Consider the following 19,330-nt stretch of genomic DNA (forward strand, 5'->3'; position numbering starts at 1 on the left):
GAATCCCTCCTATTCCTGGGGTGGGCACAGTCCTCGCCTGGCCATCAGAGCAGGTTTTACTCCATCACTTGAGCTCCTTTGGGAATGCTTTAACAGCTCTGGCTCTGAGCTGGAAGGGCTCAGCCTGTTTTCCTTTTCTCTCTGCTTGTGTGTGTGTTGGAGCTGGTTGTTCCTAATTTATGGCAGTAAAGTGTAACAGATCCTTAACTCTGCAGCCGCAATGCAGCAGGGAGAGAAGGAGCTCGACTTGGAGCAAGGCTTTGTTCTCTTTCCCATTTAAAAATCACAGGTTTTGGTGTTTCACTTCCTCCATGTAGAAGGTGTCCGCTCAGCTTGCTGTAGACAGTTGAGAGCCATCAGGTGGCAAATACAGAGATGCGCTCACTGCCTCCCCTGTCCCTGCCCACAACTTGTTTGTGCTCCAGTGAAAATGAGTCTTTTATGCTGGGGGAAGATCATAGAATCTCAGCCTGGTTTGGGTGGAAGGGATCTTAAAGCTCCTCCAGCTCCAACCCCTGCCACGGGCAGGGACACCTTCCACTGGAGCAGCTTGCTCCAAGCCCCTGTGTCCAACCTGGCCTTGAGCACTGCCAGGGATGGGGCAGCCACAGCTTCTCTGGGCACCCTGGGCCAGCGCCTCAGCACCCTCACAGGGAAGAGCTTCTGCCTTAAATCCAACCTGAACTTCCCCTGTTTCAGTTTGAACCCATCAGCCCTGTCCTGTCCCTACAGGCCCTGATGAAGTTGCTCATTCCCTGGAGCTCTCATTGTCTGGGATTTCAGACTCGGCATCAAGCAGAAAACCCTGCTGTGCACCTGGTTAATATTCATCCTGCAGCTCAGCCCTCTCCTGCTCTCTGCTGCTTCTTGTACAAGCCTCTCCCACAGTGCAGCAGCACCGTGCAGGTGATGAGACACCCAGCTCCTCATCAGCTCCATCCAGGTGCAGAGGCTTAGCAGGAATAAAATGATAGAAGGCTTGTAGCAGCCTTTGGGACTGAGGTAGCTGATGGAGACCGGGGAGAAACCGGAGCCATCAGCGCAGTGTCCATTCTTTGGGTTGCTCCTGATCTTTGTGAGGCTCTCAGCAAACCCTGGTGCAAATGAAATGATGGACTCCAGAGGGGTCTGAGGTGCTTCACTGAGACACCTTAAAGGTTTTCCGTGCATCCTGTAGTGCATCCTAGTGTCCAGTTCAGCCTCTGAGCTGGTGAGGAGAGAACCAGGCAGCACCTGGGACAGAACAGTGTTGGTCCCACCACACATCAGAGCAGAGGGAAGTGATGGAACTTCCATATGGAAGCATGGGTTTTTCCCCATCCCAATTCCATGAATAACCACTGGATACATGAGGGTAAAAGAAGGAGAAAGAGCAGAGCCTGAGGCTGCCAGAGCAAGGATGAACCTGGTGCAGGGTCCCTGCCTGGCTTTGCAGCCTGTGTCCTGGTGAGCAGCTGGGATTGCTGTGCTCAGCACCGAGCTGCCGGGGATGTGAGTCCCTCTTCGGGCAGGTCCTGTGGGACCAATCCTGGAGCATCCAAGAGTGTGAGCATGCGCTGGAGCTGCTCTCCACTGCGTGCTGCCCCCCTGCGGTTGTGCCGTGGCCTGGGCAGTGAGGACCTTTGCTCGCGGTCGTTCCGGTGCGTTGGCTCCGTTCAGTGCAGGCTGTGGTGGGGGTGATGGGGTCTGGTTTGATTGGTTGGGTTTATTTTGGTTTCATTCCTTCAGAGGTTGTTGTCCCGGTTGGGTGCCCCCTGGCCCCGAGGAGGTTCCTGCTGCTTCCTTAGCTCTTAGGCAGAAGCTGTTCCCTGTGAGGGTGCTGAGGCGCTGGCCCAGGGTGCCCAGAGAAGCTGTGGCTGCCCCATCCCTGGCAGTGTTCAAGGCCAGGTTGGACACAGGGGCTTGGAGCAAGCTGCTCCAGTGGAAGGGGTCCCTGCCCGTGGCAGGGGTTGGAGCTGGAGGAGCTTTAAGCCCCCTTCACCCCAAATCAGGCCATGGTTCCATGACTGAGGCCCTTACCAGAGGCTGCAGGGGCTGATGGAAGCTGCTGACCGCCCGAGGCTGGAGGTGGCACCGGGGAGGGTGGGGATCCATCAGAAGGACCTGGGGGAGGCAGTTTCCAGACCTCTCACTGACACCCGGGTTGCCAACAAAGCCTTGCTGAGGTGGAGGCAGGAGCCGTTGCCGGCAGCCTCCCAGTTAATAGCACTGCCTCGAGCTCTGCGCGTGACTCATGAGCATCCTCCACCGCTCCCACTCATCCCCCAGAGCAGGATGAGGCTCTTGCCATGCTCCGTCAGAAACCATGGAGAAATGCACCCGTGGCGAAGCCCACGCTTCAGTGCAGGAACATTTAATCCTGCAGGAAAACCCAGCCTGCTTCCTTGCCAGAAACCTGCCTCTGGGACCCTGAGCCCATGGGCACGAGCTGCCTCCAGCCCCTGGTTCTGTGTTGGCAGAGACCCTTGGTCACCTCACAGGGAGAAGAGAGTTGCACCCACAGCAGGAGGAAAGGCGCTTTCTCCTCCCAGGCCCAGGAAAGCTGAGCCCTTTGGCAGGCTGACCGCTGGGATGGCCAATGGGGAGCAGACGGCACGTCCCAGGCTGGTTGGATTCCCTGGGGTCCAGCAGCACACACCGCTCTTCCTCACCCCTTTTGGTCTTCTTTCACCTTCTGGTCATCACAGCAAACTGCATCCTCGCACCAGGGGAGTGGAGAAAGAGCTCGGAGCAACCTGCTCTGTGGAAGGTGTCATTGCCCGTGGGAGGGCTTGGAACCTTAAAGAGCTTCTGCCTAAGAGCTCATCTCAATCTCCCCTCTGGCAGCTCTCAGCCTGCCAATGACCACCTCAAACAAGCCCCAGGATGCCCACTGCTGAGCTCCCTGGGGCTGGTGCATCCCTTGTTGCTGTTGTCTGATACCATCTCTCCTGCTTTTTGCTCCTGAGCTTATTCCTTGTCAGGTCAACATCTTCTGAGCTGTCCTGGGGGCATCCACTGCTTGGCTGTGGTCCCGGCTGTCCTGGCACCATGGCCAGGGGTTATCCGGGTCAGTTGGCCTGAGAGACCCCTTTCCTTTGGGTCCACCCTTGCTGTGGTTTCCCTCATTTCCACTCAGGTCTGGTTGGTCTCCCCCTTCACTGCCTGAGTCACGGAGGAGCAAGACTGGGCCAAAATCAAATCCCGGTCTGGCCAGGGTTATAAACGCTCACCCCAGCTGCTGCACACAGAGGAAGGTTGGGAGCAGCCTCTGTGGGTGCTGATGTGGCATGGATTCAATTGGAAAGGAAAAGCCAAAGCCCTCAGGGAAGGTTCCTGACTCAGTGCAGGGGCTGAGGAAAAACCCAACAAATACAAGGCTTGGTAATTGCAAATAAATGGAAAGCAAAGCAAAGCAAGGCACAGCACTGCACAGCACAGCGCTGCACAGCACAGCACAGCACTGCACATCACTACGCATCACTGCACTGCATAGTACTGCACAGCACTGCACAGCACTGCACATCACTACGCATCACTGCACTGCATAGTACTGCACAGCACTGCACATCACTACGCATCACTGCACTGCATAGTACTGCACAGCACTGCACATCACTACGCATCACTGCACTGCATAGGGCTGCACAGCACTGTAAAGCACAGCACTGCACATCACTATGCATCACTGCACTGCTTAGTGCTGCACAGCACAGTACAGCACAGCACTGCACATCACTATGCATCACTGCACTGCATAGTGCTGCACTGCACTGCAGAGCACTGCACAGCACAGCACTGCACAGCACAGCACTGCACTGCACGGCACTGCACAGCAAAATGTCCTCTCACTGAGTGATGGCTGCAAGGAGAAGGGAAGTGTTTGAGCAGTGTTTGCGTCACTGTCCTGAGCACAGGCAGGTTAAGAAGCACTTTTAGATGCTTTGGGGACAAAGTGTCTGCTCATCTGCTGCAGGAAACGATCTCGAACTGACTGCTGGACTTCTCATTCTGCTTGAAATGGGTAAGAGGGACCTGGCCTGGGATCAGGAAGCAGGGATGTGCTGGATGTGTGGCTGGGTTTCCCTCCCTGGCAAGAGAGCGACATGAGGGTGATGCTGCAAGGACCAGGAGATCAAACCGTGTAAGGGTTCACACACTGCATAGCCGAGGCTCTCAGTGCCACGGGTCAGTGATGGCCTTGGCAATGCAGGGAGCGGTTGCGCTGAATGGCCTTGAAGCTCTTTCGGGTTGATTCCATAGTTCTATGACAGATGCCGGTCGATGTGGGCACGTTTTGAGTTCTTTGTGTTCAACACAGTCCAGACTCAGGTAATGTGGGAAAGGTGCCTGCTTGTACATCCCACTGTGAGTGTCCAACCAGCACAGGGACCTGCGGGGCTCTGCAGGCCCTGAGAAATGGAACTGCAGGTGGTGCTGGCAGGAACACTGAAGGGAGGTGACAGTGCAGGTGGTGGCAGTGCAGGTGGGGGCAGTGCAGGTGGGGGCAGTGCAGGGGAGGCAGTGCAGGGGTGCAATGCAAGGGGGGCAGTGTAGGGGAGGCAGTGCAGGGATGGAGCAGTGCGGGGGGGCAGTGCAGGGATGGAGCAGTGCAGGGGGGGCAGTGCAGGGAGGGGGCGGTGCAGGTATGGAGCAGTGCAGGGGGGGCAGTGCAGGGATGGGGCAGTGCAGGGAGGGGGCAGTGCAGGGAGGGGGCGGTGCAGGTATGGAGCAGTGCAGGGGGGGCAGTGCAGGGAGGGAGCAGTGCAGGGAGGGAGCAGTGCAGGGAGGGAGCAGTGCAGGGAGGGGGCGGTGCAGGTATGGAGCAGTGCAGGGGGGGCAGTGCAGGGATGGAGCAGTGCAGGGGGGGCAGTGCAGGGATGGAGCAGTGCAGGGATGGAGCAGTGCAGGGGGGGCAGTGCAGGGATGGAGCAGTGCAGGGGGGGCAGTGCAGCGAGGGGGCAGTGCAGGGGGGGCAGTGCAGGGATGGAGCAGTGCAGGGATGGAGCAGTGCAGGGGGGGCAGTGCAGGGATGGAGCAGTGCAGGGGAGACAGTGCAGGGATGGGGCAGTGCAGGGAGGGGGCAGTGCAGGGAGGGGGCAGTGCAGGGATGGAGCAGTGAAGGGGGGGCAGTGCAGGGATGGGGCAGTGCAGGGATGGGGCAGTGCAGGGGGGGCAGTGCAGGGATGGGGCAGTGCAGGGATGGGGCAGTGCAGGGATGGGGCAGTGCAGGGAGGGGGCGGTGCAGGGAGGGAGCAGTGCGGGGATGGGGCAGTGCGGGGAGGGGGCAGTGCAGGGGGGGCAGTGCAGGGAGGGGGCAGTGCAGGGAGGGGGCAGTGCAGGGATGGGGCAGTGCAGGGAGGGGGCAGTGCAGGGAGGGGGCAGTGCAGGGATGGGGCAGTGCAGGGGGGGCAGTGCGGGGGGGGCAGTGCAGGGGGGGGGCAGTGCAGAGGGGGCAGTGCAGGGAGGGGGCAGTGCAGGGAGGGGGCAGTGCAGGGATGGGGCAGTGCAGGGAGGGAGCAGTGCAGGGAGGGAGCAGTGCAGGGATGGGGCAGTGCAGGGAGGGCAGTGCAGGGATGGGGCAGTGCAGGGGGGGCAGTGCAGGGAGGGGGCAGTGCAGGGATGGGGCAGTGCAGGGATGGGGCAGTGCAGGGATGGGGCAGTGCAGGGGGGGCAGTGGAGGGGGGGCAGTGCAGGGAGGGGGCAGTGCAGGGATGGGGCAGTGCAGGGACCTGGCAGTGCTCTCCTCTGGCCAGGAGGTGCCTCCGTCGCTCCACGCTTGGTGCCACGCTCGGTGCCGCCGCGGTGCCTGCTTGCCCACAGCAGAGGGAGGTTTGGGAACGCTAGGGTTCATCCGCGTGCTCCCGCCCCGCAGAGCCGCGGCAGCAGCAGAGGGACGGGCTCCCCTCCCCGGCTCTGTGGTCACAGCTTGGGGGGGCCACGTCTTACCCGGGAGGTGCTGGAGATGTGAGAGCATCACCCGGACACACACAGCCCCTGCCCTGAACTGCACCCGTGGGCACACAGCACACAGGGAGAGAGCTGCAGGGTTTGGGCACCTCTCCTCTCACTGCCCCTAACCCTGGGTGCAAATGCCCCCACGCTACAGAACCATGGATGGTTTGGGATGAAGGGAGCTTAAAGCTCCTCCAGCTCCAACCCCTGCCACGGGCAGGGACCCCTTCCACTGGAGCAGCTTGCTCCAAGCCCCTGTGTCCAACCTGGCCTTGAACACTGCCAGGGATGGGGCAGCCACAGCTTCTCTGGGCACCCTGTGCCAGCGCCTCAGCACCCTCACAGGGAAGAGCTTCTGCCTAAGAGCTCATCTCAGTCTCCCCTCGGGCAGGTTAAAGCCATTCCCCTTGGCCTGGCCCTACAGGCCCTTGTCCAAAGCCCCTCTCCAGCTTTCCTGCAGCCCCAAGGTGGATGCAGCAGAACTGGAGTGTTCAGTGATCCAGACTCTCTCCCTGATCACTGCCACTCCAGTCCTGCCCCCCGGCCACCCTGCAGCTGCCTGCACCTGCTGGGATGTCCCAGTCCATCAGCTGGGATGGGGTCAGTGCTCAAGGGACGAGGAACCCACCCTGGGCTGCTCCACGCTTGCTTTCTGCTAGAACCTGGCCTTGACCCAGCTCAGCAGAGCCTGATGACACCAGGCTCATGCAGGGGGGGTGCAGAGGCAGGCACAGCTTTTGGGGCTGCAAGAGCCCCCATCCCAGTGCAGACCCGTTTGCTCCTGCCTGCTCCTGAAGCAGCTGCAGGGCAGCAGCCCCAGGTTAAGCAGGGTACATGGTGCATGGCGCAGGGTGCAGATTGCATGGTGAATGGTGCATGGTCAAAGTGCGGGGTGCAAGGTGCATGGTGCAAGGTGCATGGTGCAAAATGCATGGTGCAGGCAGGGCTCAGGGTGCAGGGTGCAAGGTGCAGGGTGGTTTATGCACTGCAGGGATACTGATCTGGGTCTGTCCCCAGGGCAGTGCTGTCCTGAAGGAGAAGGACTTGGGTTTGGGGGGACACAAGCTGAAGGGTTTGCTGGGAGGTGCTGTCAGGGGCCACAAGCACCCCTAAAATGATGGCAGTGAGGACAAAGGTGAGGGCACCCCCAGCATTTCAGAACCATGGAACCATGGAATCAACCAGGTTGGGAAAGAGCTTCAAGATCACCAGGTCCAACCACTCCCAGCACTGCCAAGGCCACCACTAACCCATGGCACTGAGGCCTCATCTCCACAGGGTGTGAACCCTTGCAGGGACGGTGCCTGCAGCCCTGCCCTGGGCAGCCTGTTCCAATGCCTGAGCACCCTTTGGGGCAGGAATTGTTCCTCAGCTCCATCTAAACCTGCCCTGGTGCAGCTTGAGGCCGGTTCCTCTTGTCCCATCCCTTGTTCCTTGGGAGCAGAGCCCAGCCCCTCCTGGCTCCATCCTCCTCTCAGGCACTTGTAGGGAGCCATCAGGTCCCCCCTGAGCCTTCTCTTCTCCACACTGAACCCCCCAGGTCCCTCAGCCCTTCCCCATCACCCTTGGGCTCCAGGCCCTGCACCAGCTCCGCTGCCCTTCTCTGGCCCCGCTCCAGCCCCTCAAGGTCTCTCTTGCAGTGAGGGGCCCAGAGCTGAACACAGGATTCCAGGTGCGGCCTCCCCAGTGCCCAGCACAGGGGCACAATCCCTGCCCTGGCCCTGCTGCCGCTCTGGTGCTGATCCAGGCCAGGATGCTGGGGGCTTCCTGGCTGCCTGGGCACAAGCTGCTCATGTTCAGCTCAGTCACTCAGCAGGTGTTGCTGGGTGGTAAAAGCAGAGGCTGAGTCACTCACACCTGATGCACTCAGCATGGTCCCAGGGGGATAAGCAGGCTCCTGGCTTGGGAAAGAGCCATTCCTGGGCTCAGGACCCTCCAGCAGTGTTCAGTGATGGAGCATCCCTGTGCTGGCAGCAAGCTGAGCACTCCTCACCCCAGGGACCAGCCTGATCCTGCAGCAGGATCCCAATCATCAGCCTCACTGCGCTGCTGTGCACCATGCACCCCTGTGCCCTGGCAGACATTCTGGGCTGTGCGGCTGGGACATGGGGCAGGAGCATCCCTCCAGGTGTCCGCGGCCTCTGACTTGTTTTCTTCCAACAAGTCGAAGTTAAAAGCAACTGAACTTTGTGTTTTCCTTTCCACCAGGTCCCTCCCTGGGAATAGCCCAATTAGTGCTAATGAAGCTGAGTGGTAATTGCAGCACACAGCCGCAGGGGATTGATGGCTGGCGATGCTGCTCCCCCCACCCCCGGCCTGGCTGCCCAGGGACCAATCAGTGGGTTTGCAGCTGTTGATGCTTCACTGGGGATCTTGCAGCAGTTTCTTGGCTGGAGGCAGGGCTGGTGGCACTGGGGATGTGTGTGAGACATCCCACATCCCTCTGTCACTGTTCTGCAGACACAGACCTGGGCCAGGACCCCGGTTTGACTCTCCAGCCCACCGCTCCCCCAGTTATGAACTGCCCAGCTTTAACCTGCCCGAGGGGAGACTGAGATGAGCTCTTAGGCAGAAGCTCTTCCCTGTGAGGGTGCTGAGGCGCTGGCACAGGGTGCCCAGAGAAGCTGTGGCTGCCCCATCCCTGGCAGTGTTCAAGGCCAGGTTGGACACAGGGGTCCCTGCCCATGGCAGGGGTTGGAGCTGGAGTTGCTTCAAGGTCCCTCCGACACAAACCACCCTGGGATTCCATGATTGATGCAGAGAGCAGGAAGCAGAGACGGGATGGATCACATTTCAGTCTTAGTCTTTCTCTCTCTCAGTGTCCCCATGATCAGAGTTCAAGGAAGCACCTCCTAGGGCACTGGTGGCAGGAGCACTTTGTACCACACCAGCACCTACAGCAGTGCTGGTCCTGAGTGCTGATAACCCCCCTTTCACTTTGCTGACTGAGGAGATGCTAAGCAACATAACCAGAGTTTGTAAGGATGGATATGGAAGGTTCTTCATCCGAGCTGGAAGCGCCCTGTGCTCTGTCCTCAGCACAGCAAAACGCTCCCAGCTTCAATCTCACTCTGCACATGAACTCCTTGTGGGTTTATCTAATCCCTGTCGATGCCTGGGAAGGTGCCTGCCCCTTTCTCCTGCCCTGCAGGAGGATGAGCAAGACGCTTGTCTAAGGTCCTCTGCTGGGGGATTGCCTCTGTTCTAGTGCTGGACACCTTCCTGGTAGACGTCTTTACTCACATCTAACATCAGGCTTCATAGCCAAGATGTTGTAAGTACAATATACAATGGGCTGCCAGAATTTAAGGAACATCTGGACAATGCTCGCAGCCATAAGGGTTCAGTTTCAGGTTGTCCTATGAGGGGCAGGGAGCTGGACTCATGATCCTTCCCTTCCAGCTTGAGATATTCTGTGATTCCTTGAAGTTTTCCAGTGGGTGCATATCAGGGCGGGTTGGAACTGGATGATGTTTATGGTTCCTTTCAGACCAAACCATTCTGGGATCCTATGACTTATGTCAGCGTTGAGAAAGGTTTGGATGAGGAGAAGGGAGAAGGAAGCAAAGCTGGGCGGATGCATCACACTGTGCAGGGAACATTTGATTTTCCTTGTTCTGGAGCAGATCTCCCCCCTCTCCAAGTGGTGACAAATCTGCACCGCCCGCTGCAGAATTATGAAGTAAGTCCCTTTTCTGGAGCAATCTGTGATCACTCCTGACACTGGGAACCGTGGGATACGTCAGGAATAGGGAACAGCTCCCACTTCAGATTTCTGGGTGATTTTCTGAGCTCAGTGTAGGCAGCAGCAATGCTTCTACACAGAGCAATGGCCCCATCCTGGTTGTCTCCTTTCCAGCTGATTCCTGCAGGGCTGGAACTTGAGTCAGCTCCTTCCTTGCATTGGCCTTAGAACGACAGAGTCACAGGATCAACCAGGTTGGAAAGAGCTGTAAGATTACCAGTTCTAACTGCTCCCTTCCAAGTGCTTCCTTGGCACTGCCCAGGCCACCACTGGCCAATGGCACTGAGGGCCTCATCTACACAGTGTGTGAACACTTGCAGGGACGGTGACTCCATTAAGTGATATCACTCCAAGTGATACCTGGGAAAACAGGAGTGCATTGGTCAAAGGGACAGCTGCACAGCACCCATCAGGACTGGCCCATTGGTTTCATTACCTTTTCTCTTTTAACCTCCCTATCCTTATCTACACTGTGGAACCAGGCTGAGAGAGCTGGGCTGGTTCAGCCTGGAGAAGAGAAGGCTCCTGAAGGGGAGACCTGAGAGCAGCTCCAGTGCCTAAAGGGGCTACAGGAAACCTGGAGAGGGGCTTGGGACAAGGACCTGTAGGGACAGGCCAAGGGGAATGGCTTTAACCTGCCCGAGGGGAGACTGAGATGAGCTCTTAGGCAGAAGCTCTTCCCTGTGAGGGTGCTGAGGCGCTGGCCCAGGGTGCCCAGAGAAGCTGTGGCTGCCCCATCCCTGGCAGTGTTCAAGGCCAGGTTGGACACAGGGGCTTGGAGCAAGCTGCTCCAGTGGAAGGGGTCCCTGCCTGTGGCAGGGGTTGGAGCTGGAGGAGCTTTAAGGTCCCTTCAACCCAAACTATTCTATGATGTGACATTGGTGTAGTGTAAGCTACCGCCATGTCAGCACTGGTCATCTGGTCTAGGTTCTCTTTGTAGTCACTGAAGGGAGATGGACCTGGAGGATAATTCACTGCACTTCACACCTGTTCCATGATGGGATCAATCCTTTTCTGGTGATGCCTCCTCCTCTCAGGATCTGACCTGTCCTTGTCAGCTTGTGGCACACTGAATTGCACCAACTGCCCCAGGAGCTTGAGCATCCCTTCCTGGATCTGCTTCATCTTTAGGCCATAAATGAGGGGGTTGAGCATGGGAGGGACTGTCAAATAGAAATCAGCCACCAGGACTTGGACATGAGGTGCTGAACCGAAAGACAACATCTGCAGGTACATGGAGAGAAGGCCACCGATGTAAAAGAGCAGGACGATGGAAACATGGGACCCTCAGGTCCTGAGGGCCTTGAGACGAGCCTCTTGGGCTGGCAGCCTCACCACAGACCTGAGGATCATAGCGTAGGAGAAGGCAATGAAGACTGAGTCTGTCCCCACCAGCAGTGTTGCCACGATGATGCTGTAGAGACGGCTGACAGCGGGGTCGGCACAGGCCAGTGCCACCATGGCCATGTGCTCGCAGTAGGAGTGAGGGATCACTCTGGTTCGGCAGTAGGGTAGGCTCGTGAGGAGGCACATTAAGGGTGTCATGACACCAGCGGCCCTGGCCAGAGACAGCAGCCCTGTCTGGATGGTCCTCGAGGTTGTCAGGATGGTGTTGGACCTCAGGGGTTGCAGATAGCAATATAGCGATCAAAGGACATGGCCAGGAGCACCCCTGACTCCACTGCAGTGAATGTGTGGATGAAGAACATCTGGATGAAGCAGGCCTCGAAACCAATCTCCCTTGAATCCAACCAGAACACAGCCAGCATTTTGGGAACTACGGCAGTTGAGAAGATGAGGTCAATGACAGCCAACATGGAGATGAAATAGTACATGGGCTCATGGAGGGTTTTGTCCAGCACCACAGTGAGCAGGACCATGCCATTTCCCAGCAAGGACATGATGTATGTGAAGCAGAATGGGATGGAAATCCACATGTGGAGAGCTTCCAGGTCAGGGATGCCCATGAGGAGAAAATGCAAATGGTTGGTGTTGGGCTGGTTGGTGCTTGACATGGCCCGGGTGGGCGAGATGCGCCTTTGTTCCTCACTTGCATTCCCTGGAACAGTGACAGAGAGGTTGGGGTTTGCTGCCCAGGGCAGTTCTGCAGCATCACAAAGTTCTGGTGTAGGCATGTGGGGAAAAACTTGAGAACCTGTTACCTACAGACAGGGCTTTAAACTGATGCTGTGCTCAGTGCTTTCCAGGGGACACGTCACTGGAGAGCCCTGGCCATCCACATGCAGCCACCTTCCCTTTGGCTTCTCCTTCTGATTTACCTCTAGCTTGTGGCATAAGCATATCTGTATGTTCTATGTGCAGTTCTGGCATGTCCAATGTAAGGAGGACATGGAGCTGTTGGAGCAAGTCCAGAGGAGGGCACGAGACTGATGAGGGGCTGGAGCAGCTCCCGTATGAAGACAGGCTGAGAACACTGGGGCTGCTCAGCCTGGAGAAGAGAAGCTGCGTGGAGACCTCAGAGCAGCTTCCAGTGTCTGAAGGGGGCTGCAAGGATGCTGGAGAAGGGCTTTTCATCAGGGACTGTAGTGACAGGACAAGGGGTGATGGGTTCAGACTGAAACAGGGGAAGTTCAGGTTGGAGATAAGGCAGAAGCTCTTCCCTGTGAGGGTGCTGAGGTGCTGGCCCAGGGTGCCCAGAGAAGCTGTGGCTGCCCCATCCCTGGCAGTGTTCAAGGCCAGGTTGGACACAGGGGCTTGGAGCAAGCTGCTCCAGTGGAAGGGGTCCCTGCCCATGGCAGGGGTTGGAGCTGGAGGAGCTTTAAGGTCCCTTCAACCCAAACCAGTCTGGGGTTCTATGAGCTGTCTAAAGGCTGGCAACATGGTGCCCTGCCCTGCTGTGGCTTCCAGCCACTCTCAGTGGACAGAATTGGGGCATAATGACCCCAGGCTGTTTGGCCTTTGCCCACCCTTTGTGAGCAGTGCAATGGTAGGGCTTAAGGACTTGCTGCAGGGACTTGCAAGTATCCTCCCCCCCGTGCCCTGCTCAGGATGAAGACTGAGCATATGGGTCCAGGTCAGACAAGTTCCATCCTGCTGCTGCCTTGGGTCAATGCAGAAGCTGCACCGAGACAACATGTCCATGGTGAAACTGGGCTGAGAGAAAGTGCAAACAGAGCCATGATGCTCCAAGCTGTCACCCAGCACTAAGGGGACAGAGCACCACTGACAGCCTGTAGCTGCTAGCTGCAGTCAGTAGGGTGCAACCAAAATGGTGCTACCCCTCCTCCATGGAGATTGAATGCCAAATGAAAGCAGAACAGTGTCCTGTCACAAACAGTAGAGTTTTACACCCATTTTTCCCTCTCTGGAGCCCAATAATATGGGATTTGCTATCACTTGCTTTCCTGGAAGAAACTGCAGTGGTGCAGGCTTGTGGGCATCCAGAGATGAGAATCTCCATCTCTTCACTTTTGCCTCCAGTGCTACTTGTCCTCATGGTTGTAACCATGTGGTTTTATTCCCATTTGACATTGCCTGTCTGCTCCTTCCAGCCACAGCATCCTCCTCTGCCTCCTGTGCTTGGACAGAGAGCCCTTTATGGCCCCTTCATTGCGTGAAGGTAGGTACTTCCCATGACCAAGGGGTTATTCTTGGTAAAGACCCAGAGCACTGCAAATTCTCCTCTCCCCTCACCTCTCCCACTGTCTGCACATTTCCAAGATTACAACACCTATTCTGAACAAAATAAAACCTCTTCCATTTCCCTCATGCACCAAAATTGGGCCCTTTGGGTCCCAGCGCCAGCCTCTCAACCTCTGTCTGCTGCTTGCCAGAGTCTCTGCTCCCTACTCTGCTCCCTACCCCCAGTAGGCAACTCCTTTGAAAGCCCAAGCCTGTGCATCTCTCTAAGCTGCTCTGCATAAATGATGCTGGGGAAAGGCAAGTTAAGACACCATTTGTGCTGAATCTGGGGACAACTGCTGAAAGTCCCACAGAGTCACCCCTAGTCTGGGGCCAGCCCCTGCAGCACTGCTGCAGAAACACAGGCTTTTTGTGAAGACGCTTCTGACAGCTTCATTTTGAGGGTATTGATCACCCAGCTCTTCACCCCCTTTGCTGATGCTCCACAGACCTTGCGCTGTGTCAGCCCCTCACCTCGGAGCAGCATGGTGGAGACACGTTGCTGTTAGATAACTCTGTGATGATTAACTAAACTTTCCGTCTCATCAGCAAATGAAATCAGGTTTGTTTGACAGGGGCTGTTTCCTGCAAATCCACCTTGATTGCTTTAATTTAATTTGATTCCAATCCCTTAATTCTTTATTGACCAAATCTCCTGTTAAGTTCTTGGGCGTTCTGCTGGGCATTGACGTCAGGCAGAGCAATCTGCAGCTAATCACATCATCGCTCCTTCTTGCTAAAGTAATGGCCTGAGGAAGCGTCTGCAGTGACCACGGCATGCCAGGACTCACAGAAGTCTGGCAGAAGAGGCCAAAGACCTCCTTGGCCAACTCAGAGATGCTTTTCCCTTGTGCAGACTACCCAGACCTGCTGCTTTATTTGCTTTCTGTTCTTAGCAGTACATTTGTTCTATTCAACATCCTTCTCAGCTACCAATCAACCAATGTTACAACTGGAGTTCTCTGACTGCCTTTCCCTCTGGTGGGCATGGACGTCTCTTCTCCATGCAGAGAGGCAGATGCTTTCATCTGCTTTTATGTGATTTCTCTAGCTTCTAACTCCACCAGATCCTGACCAGCTCCCCCATTTCACTGTATCCATGGTGCTTTGGCTGTGACTCCTGGTGCTCCATTCCCTTCCCTGACTACATCTGTCCTTTCCTGCATGTTTGTAGTGGAGCTTGGCCATTAGCTGCACTTGTTCAGGACACCTCCTAAGTGACTCTGCAGGTTCCTTGTCTAAATTCCCTCTGCCTTTAAGTTCCCCAACTCTGGGAAATGGAACTGCAATGAAAAATCAGTGCTGCACATTGAGGCCACACCGGCTCCGTGGTGCCACCAGCTTTCTTCCTTGTAGCTTAAATCATCTTCACTCCTCACAGTTAGTGCTGGATGCAGGACCCTCTGACTGAAGGAGTGGTCCCTGCACTCTCCCACAACACTTTGTCTCTTTTGTCACGTCTTCCAGTCTGAGCTCTCCCCACCTCAGCCCCTGCATCCCTTCCCTCCTCATCACAGACACCTCAGTGGCAGTGGGAATTATCTACTGCAGCAGAGTGAATCCTTCATAGAACTACAGAGCCATGGAACGGTTTGGGCTGGAAATGACCTTAAAGCTCCTCCAGTTCCAACCCCTGTCACGGGCAAGGACACCTTCCACTAAGAGCAGCTTGCTCCAAGTCTCCAGCATAAGAAGAATGTGGAGCTGTTGGAGCAATTCCAGAGGAGGGCACGGAGCTGCTGCGAGGGCTGGAGCAGCTCTGCTCTGGAGCCAGGCTGAGAGAGCTGGGCTGGGGCAGCCTGGAGAAGAGAAGGCTCCTGAAGGGGAGACCTGAGAGCAGCTCCAGTGCCTAAAGGGGCTGCAGGAAACCTGGAGAGGGGCTTGGGACAAGGGCCTGTAGGGCCAGGCCAAGGGGAATGGCTTTAACCTGCCCGAGGGGAGACTGAGATGAGCTCTTAGGCAGAAGCTCTTCCCTGTGAGGGTGCTGAGGCGCTGGCCCAGGGTGCCCAGAGAAGCTGTGGCTGCCCCATCCCTGGCAGTGTTCAAGGCCAGGTTGGATGTTATAGATTCATCCATACAGACAAAACCAAGCTGACTCTTCTGTAGCCGTGTCTAGGTTTGGTTGAAAGGTTGGGATCTTCTTGTTCAAACTTTTTAAGTCAAGTGCTATTTTTACCTAACAAATACTTACAAACCAGGGCTCTGCAGCCTTGGATCTACAGTTTCAGCTGAGAAAACACTTCAGAAGTTTAAAAAACTACTTTTAAAAATATTTCCCAGCAATTGCCTTTTCCCAACTGACTCACCTTGGGAATCAAACCGGGTGGACACTGACATCCCACCAACCTCCCATCCTTTGGTACCCAGAGCTGCCTCCGTGCCCTGGCTCATGCCCATCCTGCCCTAGAGGCACCCACCTTGCTCTCTGCTCTCTGCCACCATTGGGGATGCTCAGGCCGAGAGGAGAGGAAACATCTCCTGTGTGCAGGGGCATAAATCACCCCAGGCAATGCCAGTGGGAGCCTCCTGGATGGAGATCCCCAGGAGCACCCAGAGCCCTCTCCAGGCACCCTCTGTAATGGCCTCAGCAGGGGGGTTGGAGGACAACAGCCTCAGTCCCTGCTCAGTTCTCTCTCATCTCATTTCCTTTCCAAGCGGTGGGTGTCAGGAGCTGACCGAGTCAGGAAGGAATCAGCTGCATGAGTTGTCTCCAGCACAGTGAAAAACCTCCCCTGTGTTTCTGCCTGGAGCAGTGCATGGGCAGGTTCATTTCTGGCTGTGCTGAACCAGAAGCTGTCAGTCTCTCAGTACAAAGAGCATGAACTGTCCTTGCCCCCACCAGGCTCCCATTTCAACCAGCAGAAGGCTGAAACGTGCAATTTCTCCACAATAAAAAGTGGTTTCAAGGTAGCACAAACATTCTGTCAAGGCAGTTCTCAAGATGTCAGGAAAAGTCCAGCAGAAAGGCAAATAAACACCACAAAGGCAGGAAAAAATGGTTTTGAAGCACAGAATCACACATTCAAACCTGTTTTGAAGCTTAAGGTGTTTCATTGAGTTTACTTTTTAAACTAATGTAGAGATGGGGACTAAGCATGACATTTTAGGTGGGATTCACCCCAACAAACACGGGTGGCTGTTGTAGACGTGGTCCCAGTCCATGCCTGGAGCTAGTCCTCCAGATTGCCTTCATATCCATGGTCTCAGTGATTTTAGGGCAGTATTGATCCCAACCTAAAGCTGACACCTGAAACAGGGCAGAGGAATGGTGCTGCACCAGCATCTTTCAGCGCAGCGATGGAAGGGAGAGGGTGGTGACCATGTGGACCTCTACCCTGAGTGTGTCTGTGGAGGATGGGGGTTGTCCCACTCCCTTGCTGTGGGAGGAAACACGCCATCTCTGGGTGCTTCCCTTCTGATTCGCTGTGTTACTGGACACAGTTCAACCCTCTGCTCTTCTGCCACCCTCAGATCCAAGCGAGGTCGTGGCTCCTCTCCTCCAGTAGAGGACCATGAGCACCTCAGAGATGAGGCCATTCACTTCTGCTGAATTCTCATTTCTGTTTCACCACTGGCTTATGTTAAACATCCTAATGGGAGCTGTCACATAACCCTGGCACAACATCTGGGCAATCACAGAATCCCAGACTGGTTTGTGCTGAAGGGAGCTTAAAGCTCTTTCAGTTCCAACCTCTGCCACGGGCAGGGACAGCTTCCATAGACCAGATTGCACCAGAGAAGTCTCAGCAAGGTTGGGTCCTGCAGTCCCTGGATGGAGCCTGTGAATCCTGGTTGGACACAGCTGGCTGGCTCTGGGAGGGCTCAGAGGTCCGGCAGCAGCAAGAGCTGGCTGGGCTCAGGACCCTCAGACCCATGGCCTGCTGTGCTCCAGGCCTCCAGGCAGCCTGGATTTTGCTGTTCAGGTACTTTTGCTCATCACCACAAGCAGACACAGGACTGGTGAGTGTCTCCAAACAGACCCAGTGTTTATTTCCACATCTTCAAGCTGTGGCCACCACGACACAGAGCTAGACCCACTGAGCATCTCCCTGCTCCAGGTTCCTCACCCCACTGCTGTGAATTGCCAGATGGGCAGAACGCTTTGAAGAGTTTGGTTTTGGGGGTGCTCAGTTTCCATCTTCACCCAGGAATGTGCAGAAGCTGCTCTGTGCTCAGTGAGGATGAGCCTTTTGTGAAGAGAGGCCCAGGGAGGAGAACCCCTGCGGCCACCGCATCTACAGTGGTGACTGTCTCCCATTGCTGGACCTGCCATTGCTCCCCAGCAGGGACTAAAGAAGACAACACAGGAGACATTTCCCCATTTGGAATGGAACCTGTGTATTGACACAATTATACCTGAGGCCCTGAAATGTCATTTAAATAATCACACACATCAATTAAATAATGATGTTCATGGCATCAGGAACATCTCAAAACTCAAAGGTGGCTCTCACTTCTCTGTATCACCTGGGAAGAGGGAAGGGAAATAGGAGCTCATATTTGCTCATGCTCCCAGTCCCACATAACTCTCATCACAGAGTAGGGTCTCGTGCTTATGGAGGTTCTCCCTCCTCCTCTCACTGCTTCTGTTCACCAAGTGCACTTACTGGGAAAGAAGCTGGTGCTGGCTCTGCAGGGATGGATACTCCTGGAAAACCACTGATCCTGTGTCAGGCCTGAACCTTCCTGGAAAAGAGCATTTTGAGCAGAGCCCCACGGATCTGCTTGGTCCTCATGCTGTAAATGATGGGGTTGAGCACGGTGGGGAGGGTGAGGTAGAGATCAGCCAACAGAACCTGTGCAGGCACAGACATGGTGCTGCCGAACTGCTGTGCACATACAGAGACTATGCCTGGGATGTAGTAGAGCAGCATCACGCAGATGTGGCACCCACAGGTGCTCAGCGCCTTCCAGCACGATCGCTTCCCCAGGACAGTGTTAAGGATCATCCCATAGGAAGCAGCAATGAAAGCCACATCCATCCCCACTATGAGAAAGGACCCAGCCACACTGTAAAGCCCGCTGGGCCTGGGGTCTGCACACGCCAGCTTGGCCACGGCCATGTGCTCGCAATAGGAATGGGGAATCACATGGGAATGGCAATAGGGGAGGCTGGTCACCATCCATGTCAAGGGGATAATGACAAGGAAACCTCTGAGCACAATAGCCAGGCCTATGCGGGCAATGGTTTGGTGACTCAGGATGGCTCGGTACCTGAGGGGGTGACAAATTGCCACGTAGCGATCCACAGCCATGGCCAGGAGCACTCCCGACTCCTCCGACGTGGTGGAGTGAACAAGGAACATCTGCACAAAACAGGCTGTGCCACCGATCTCAGTGGAGCTGAGCCAGAGCACACTCAGCATCTTGGGCACGATGGAGGTCACCATCACCACGTCGACCACAGCCAGCATGGCCAGGAAGCAGTGGATGGGCTCCCGCAGGGACTTGTCCAGCCCAATGACCAGCAGCACTACTCCGTTTCCTAGCAAGGCGATGATATAGGCTGAGCAGAAAAGGGTGCCCAGGCAGGCGGAGAACGCTTCAAGGTGGGGGACACCCACAAGGATGAAAGAGGAGGAGCTGCTGTTGGGGGGATCAGGAGCCATGCAGGCGGATGTGGCTTTGTGCTTAAATCAAGGGAGCCCAGTTATGAGCCCTGAGATGCACACAGCCAAGGGAGGAAATGTGGGATCTCTGCATGGGTGCAAGAGCCGAGTCAGGATTCCAAACCATTAGTCCCTTGCATGCTACAGGAGCACCACAGCAGAACATGGGAGGCTGGGGGAATGGATCAGAAATGGTGAATAAATGGGATGTTACGGCTCAAAGAGCCTATAAGGGGAAGAAGTTCATATTTCAGGTGGTGCCACCAGGAATAACCAAGGTGCTGTCACAGTCTGTTGCTTGTGAAAGGCTCATTTCTTTGCTGGTTGCTCAGCTGACACTTTGAAATGAGCTGCAAGAGGAAGGAATCAGGTCAGCATCCAGCTTCCCTCAGACAGTGCT

General features: G+C 55.9%; 1 protein-coding gene across 1 annotated transcript; it reads right to left on the reverse strand.

The window, feature by feature from the left end:
- Window positions 1–10,660: 10,660 nt before the first annotated feature.
- LOC308219058 (uncharacterized protein) lies at window positions 10,661–18,930 on the reverse strand (the record flags this gene model as incomplete). Its single annotated transcript, XM_080613595.1, is given in 4 exon segments — window positions 10,661–10,966; window positions 10,970–11,301; window positions 11,304–11,738; window positions 18,039–18,930. Coding segments are annotated over 4 exon segments (1,965 nt in total).
- Window positions 18,931–19,330: the final 400 nt, after the last annotated feature.

This window comes from Psittacula echo (genome assembly GCF_963264785.1).
Source record: "Psittacula echo genome assembly, chromosome: 3".
Lineage (NCBI taxonomy): Eukaryota > Metazoa > Chordata > Aves > Psittaciformes > Psittacidae > Psittacula > Psittacula echo.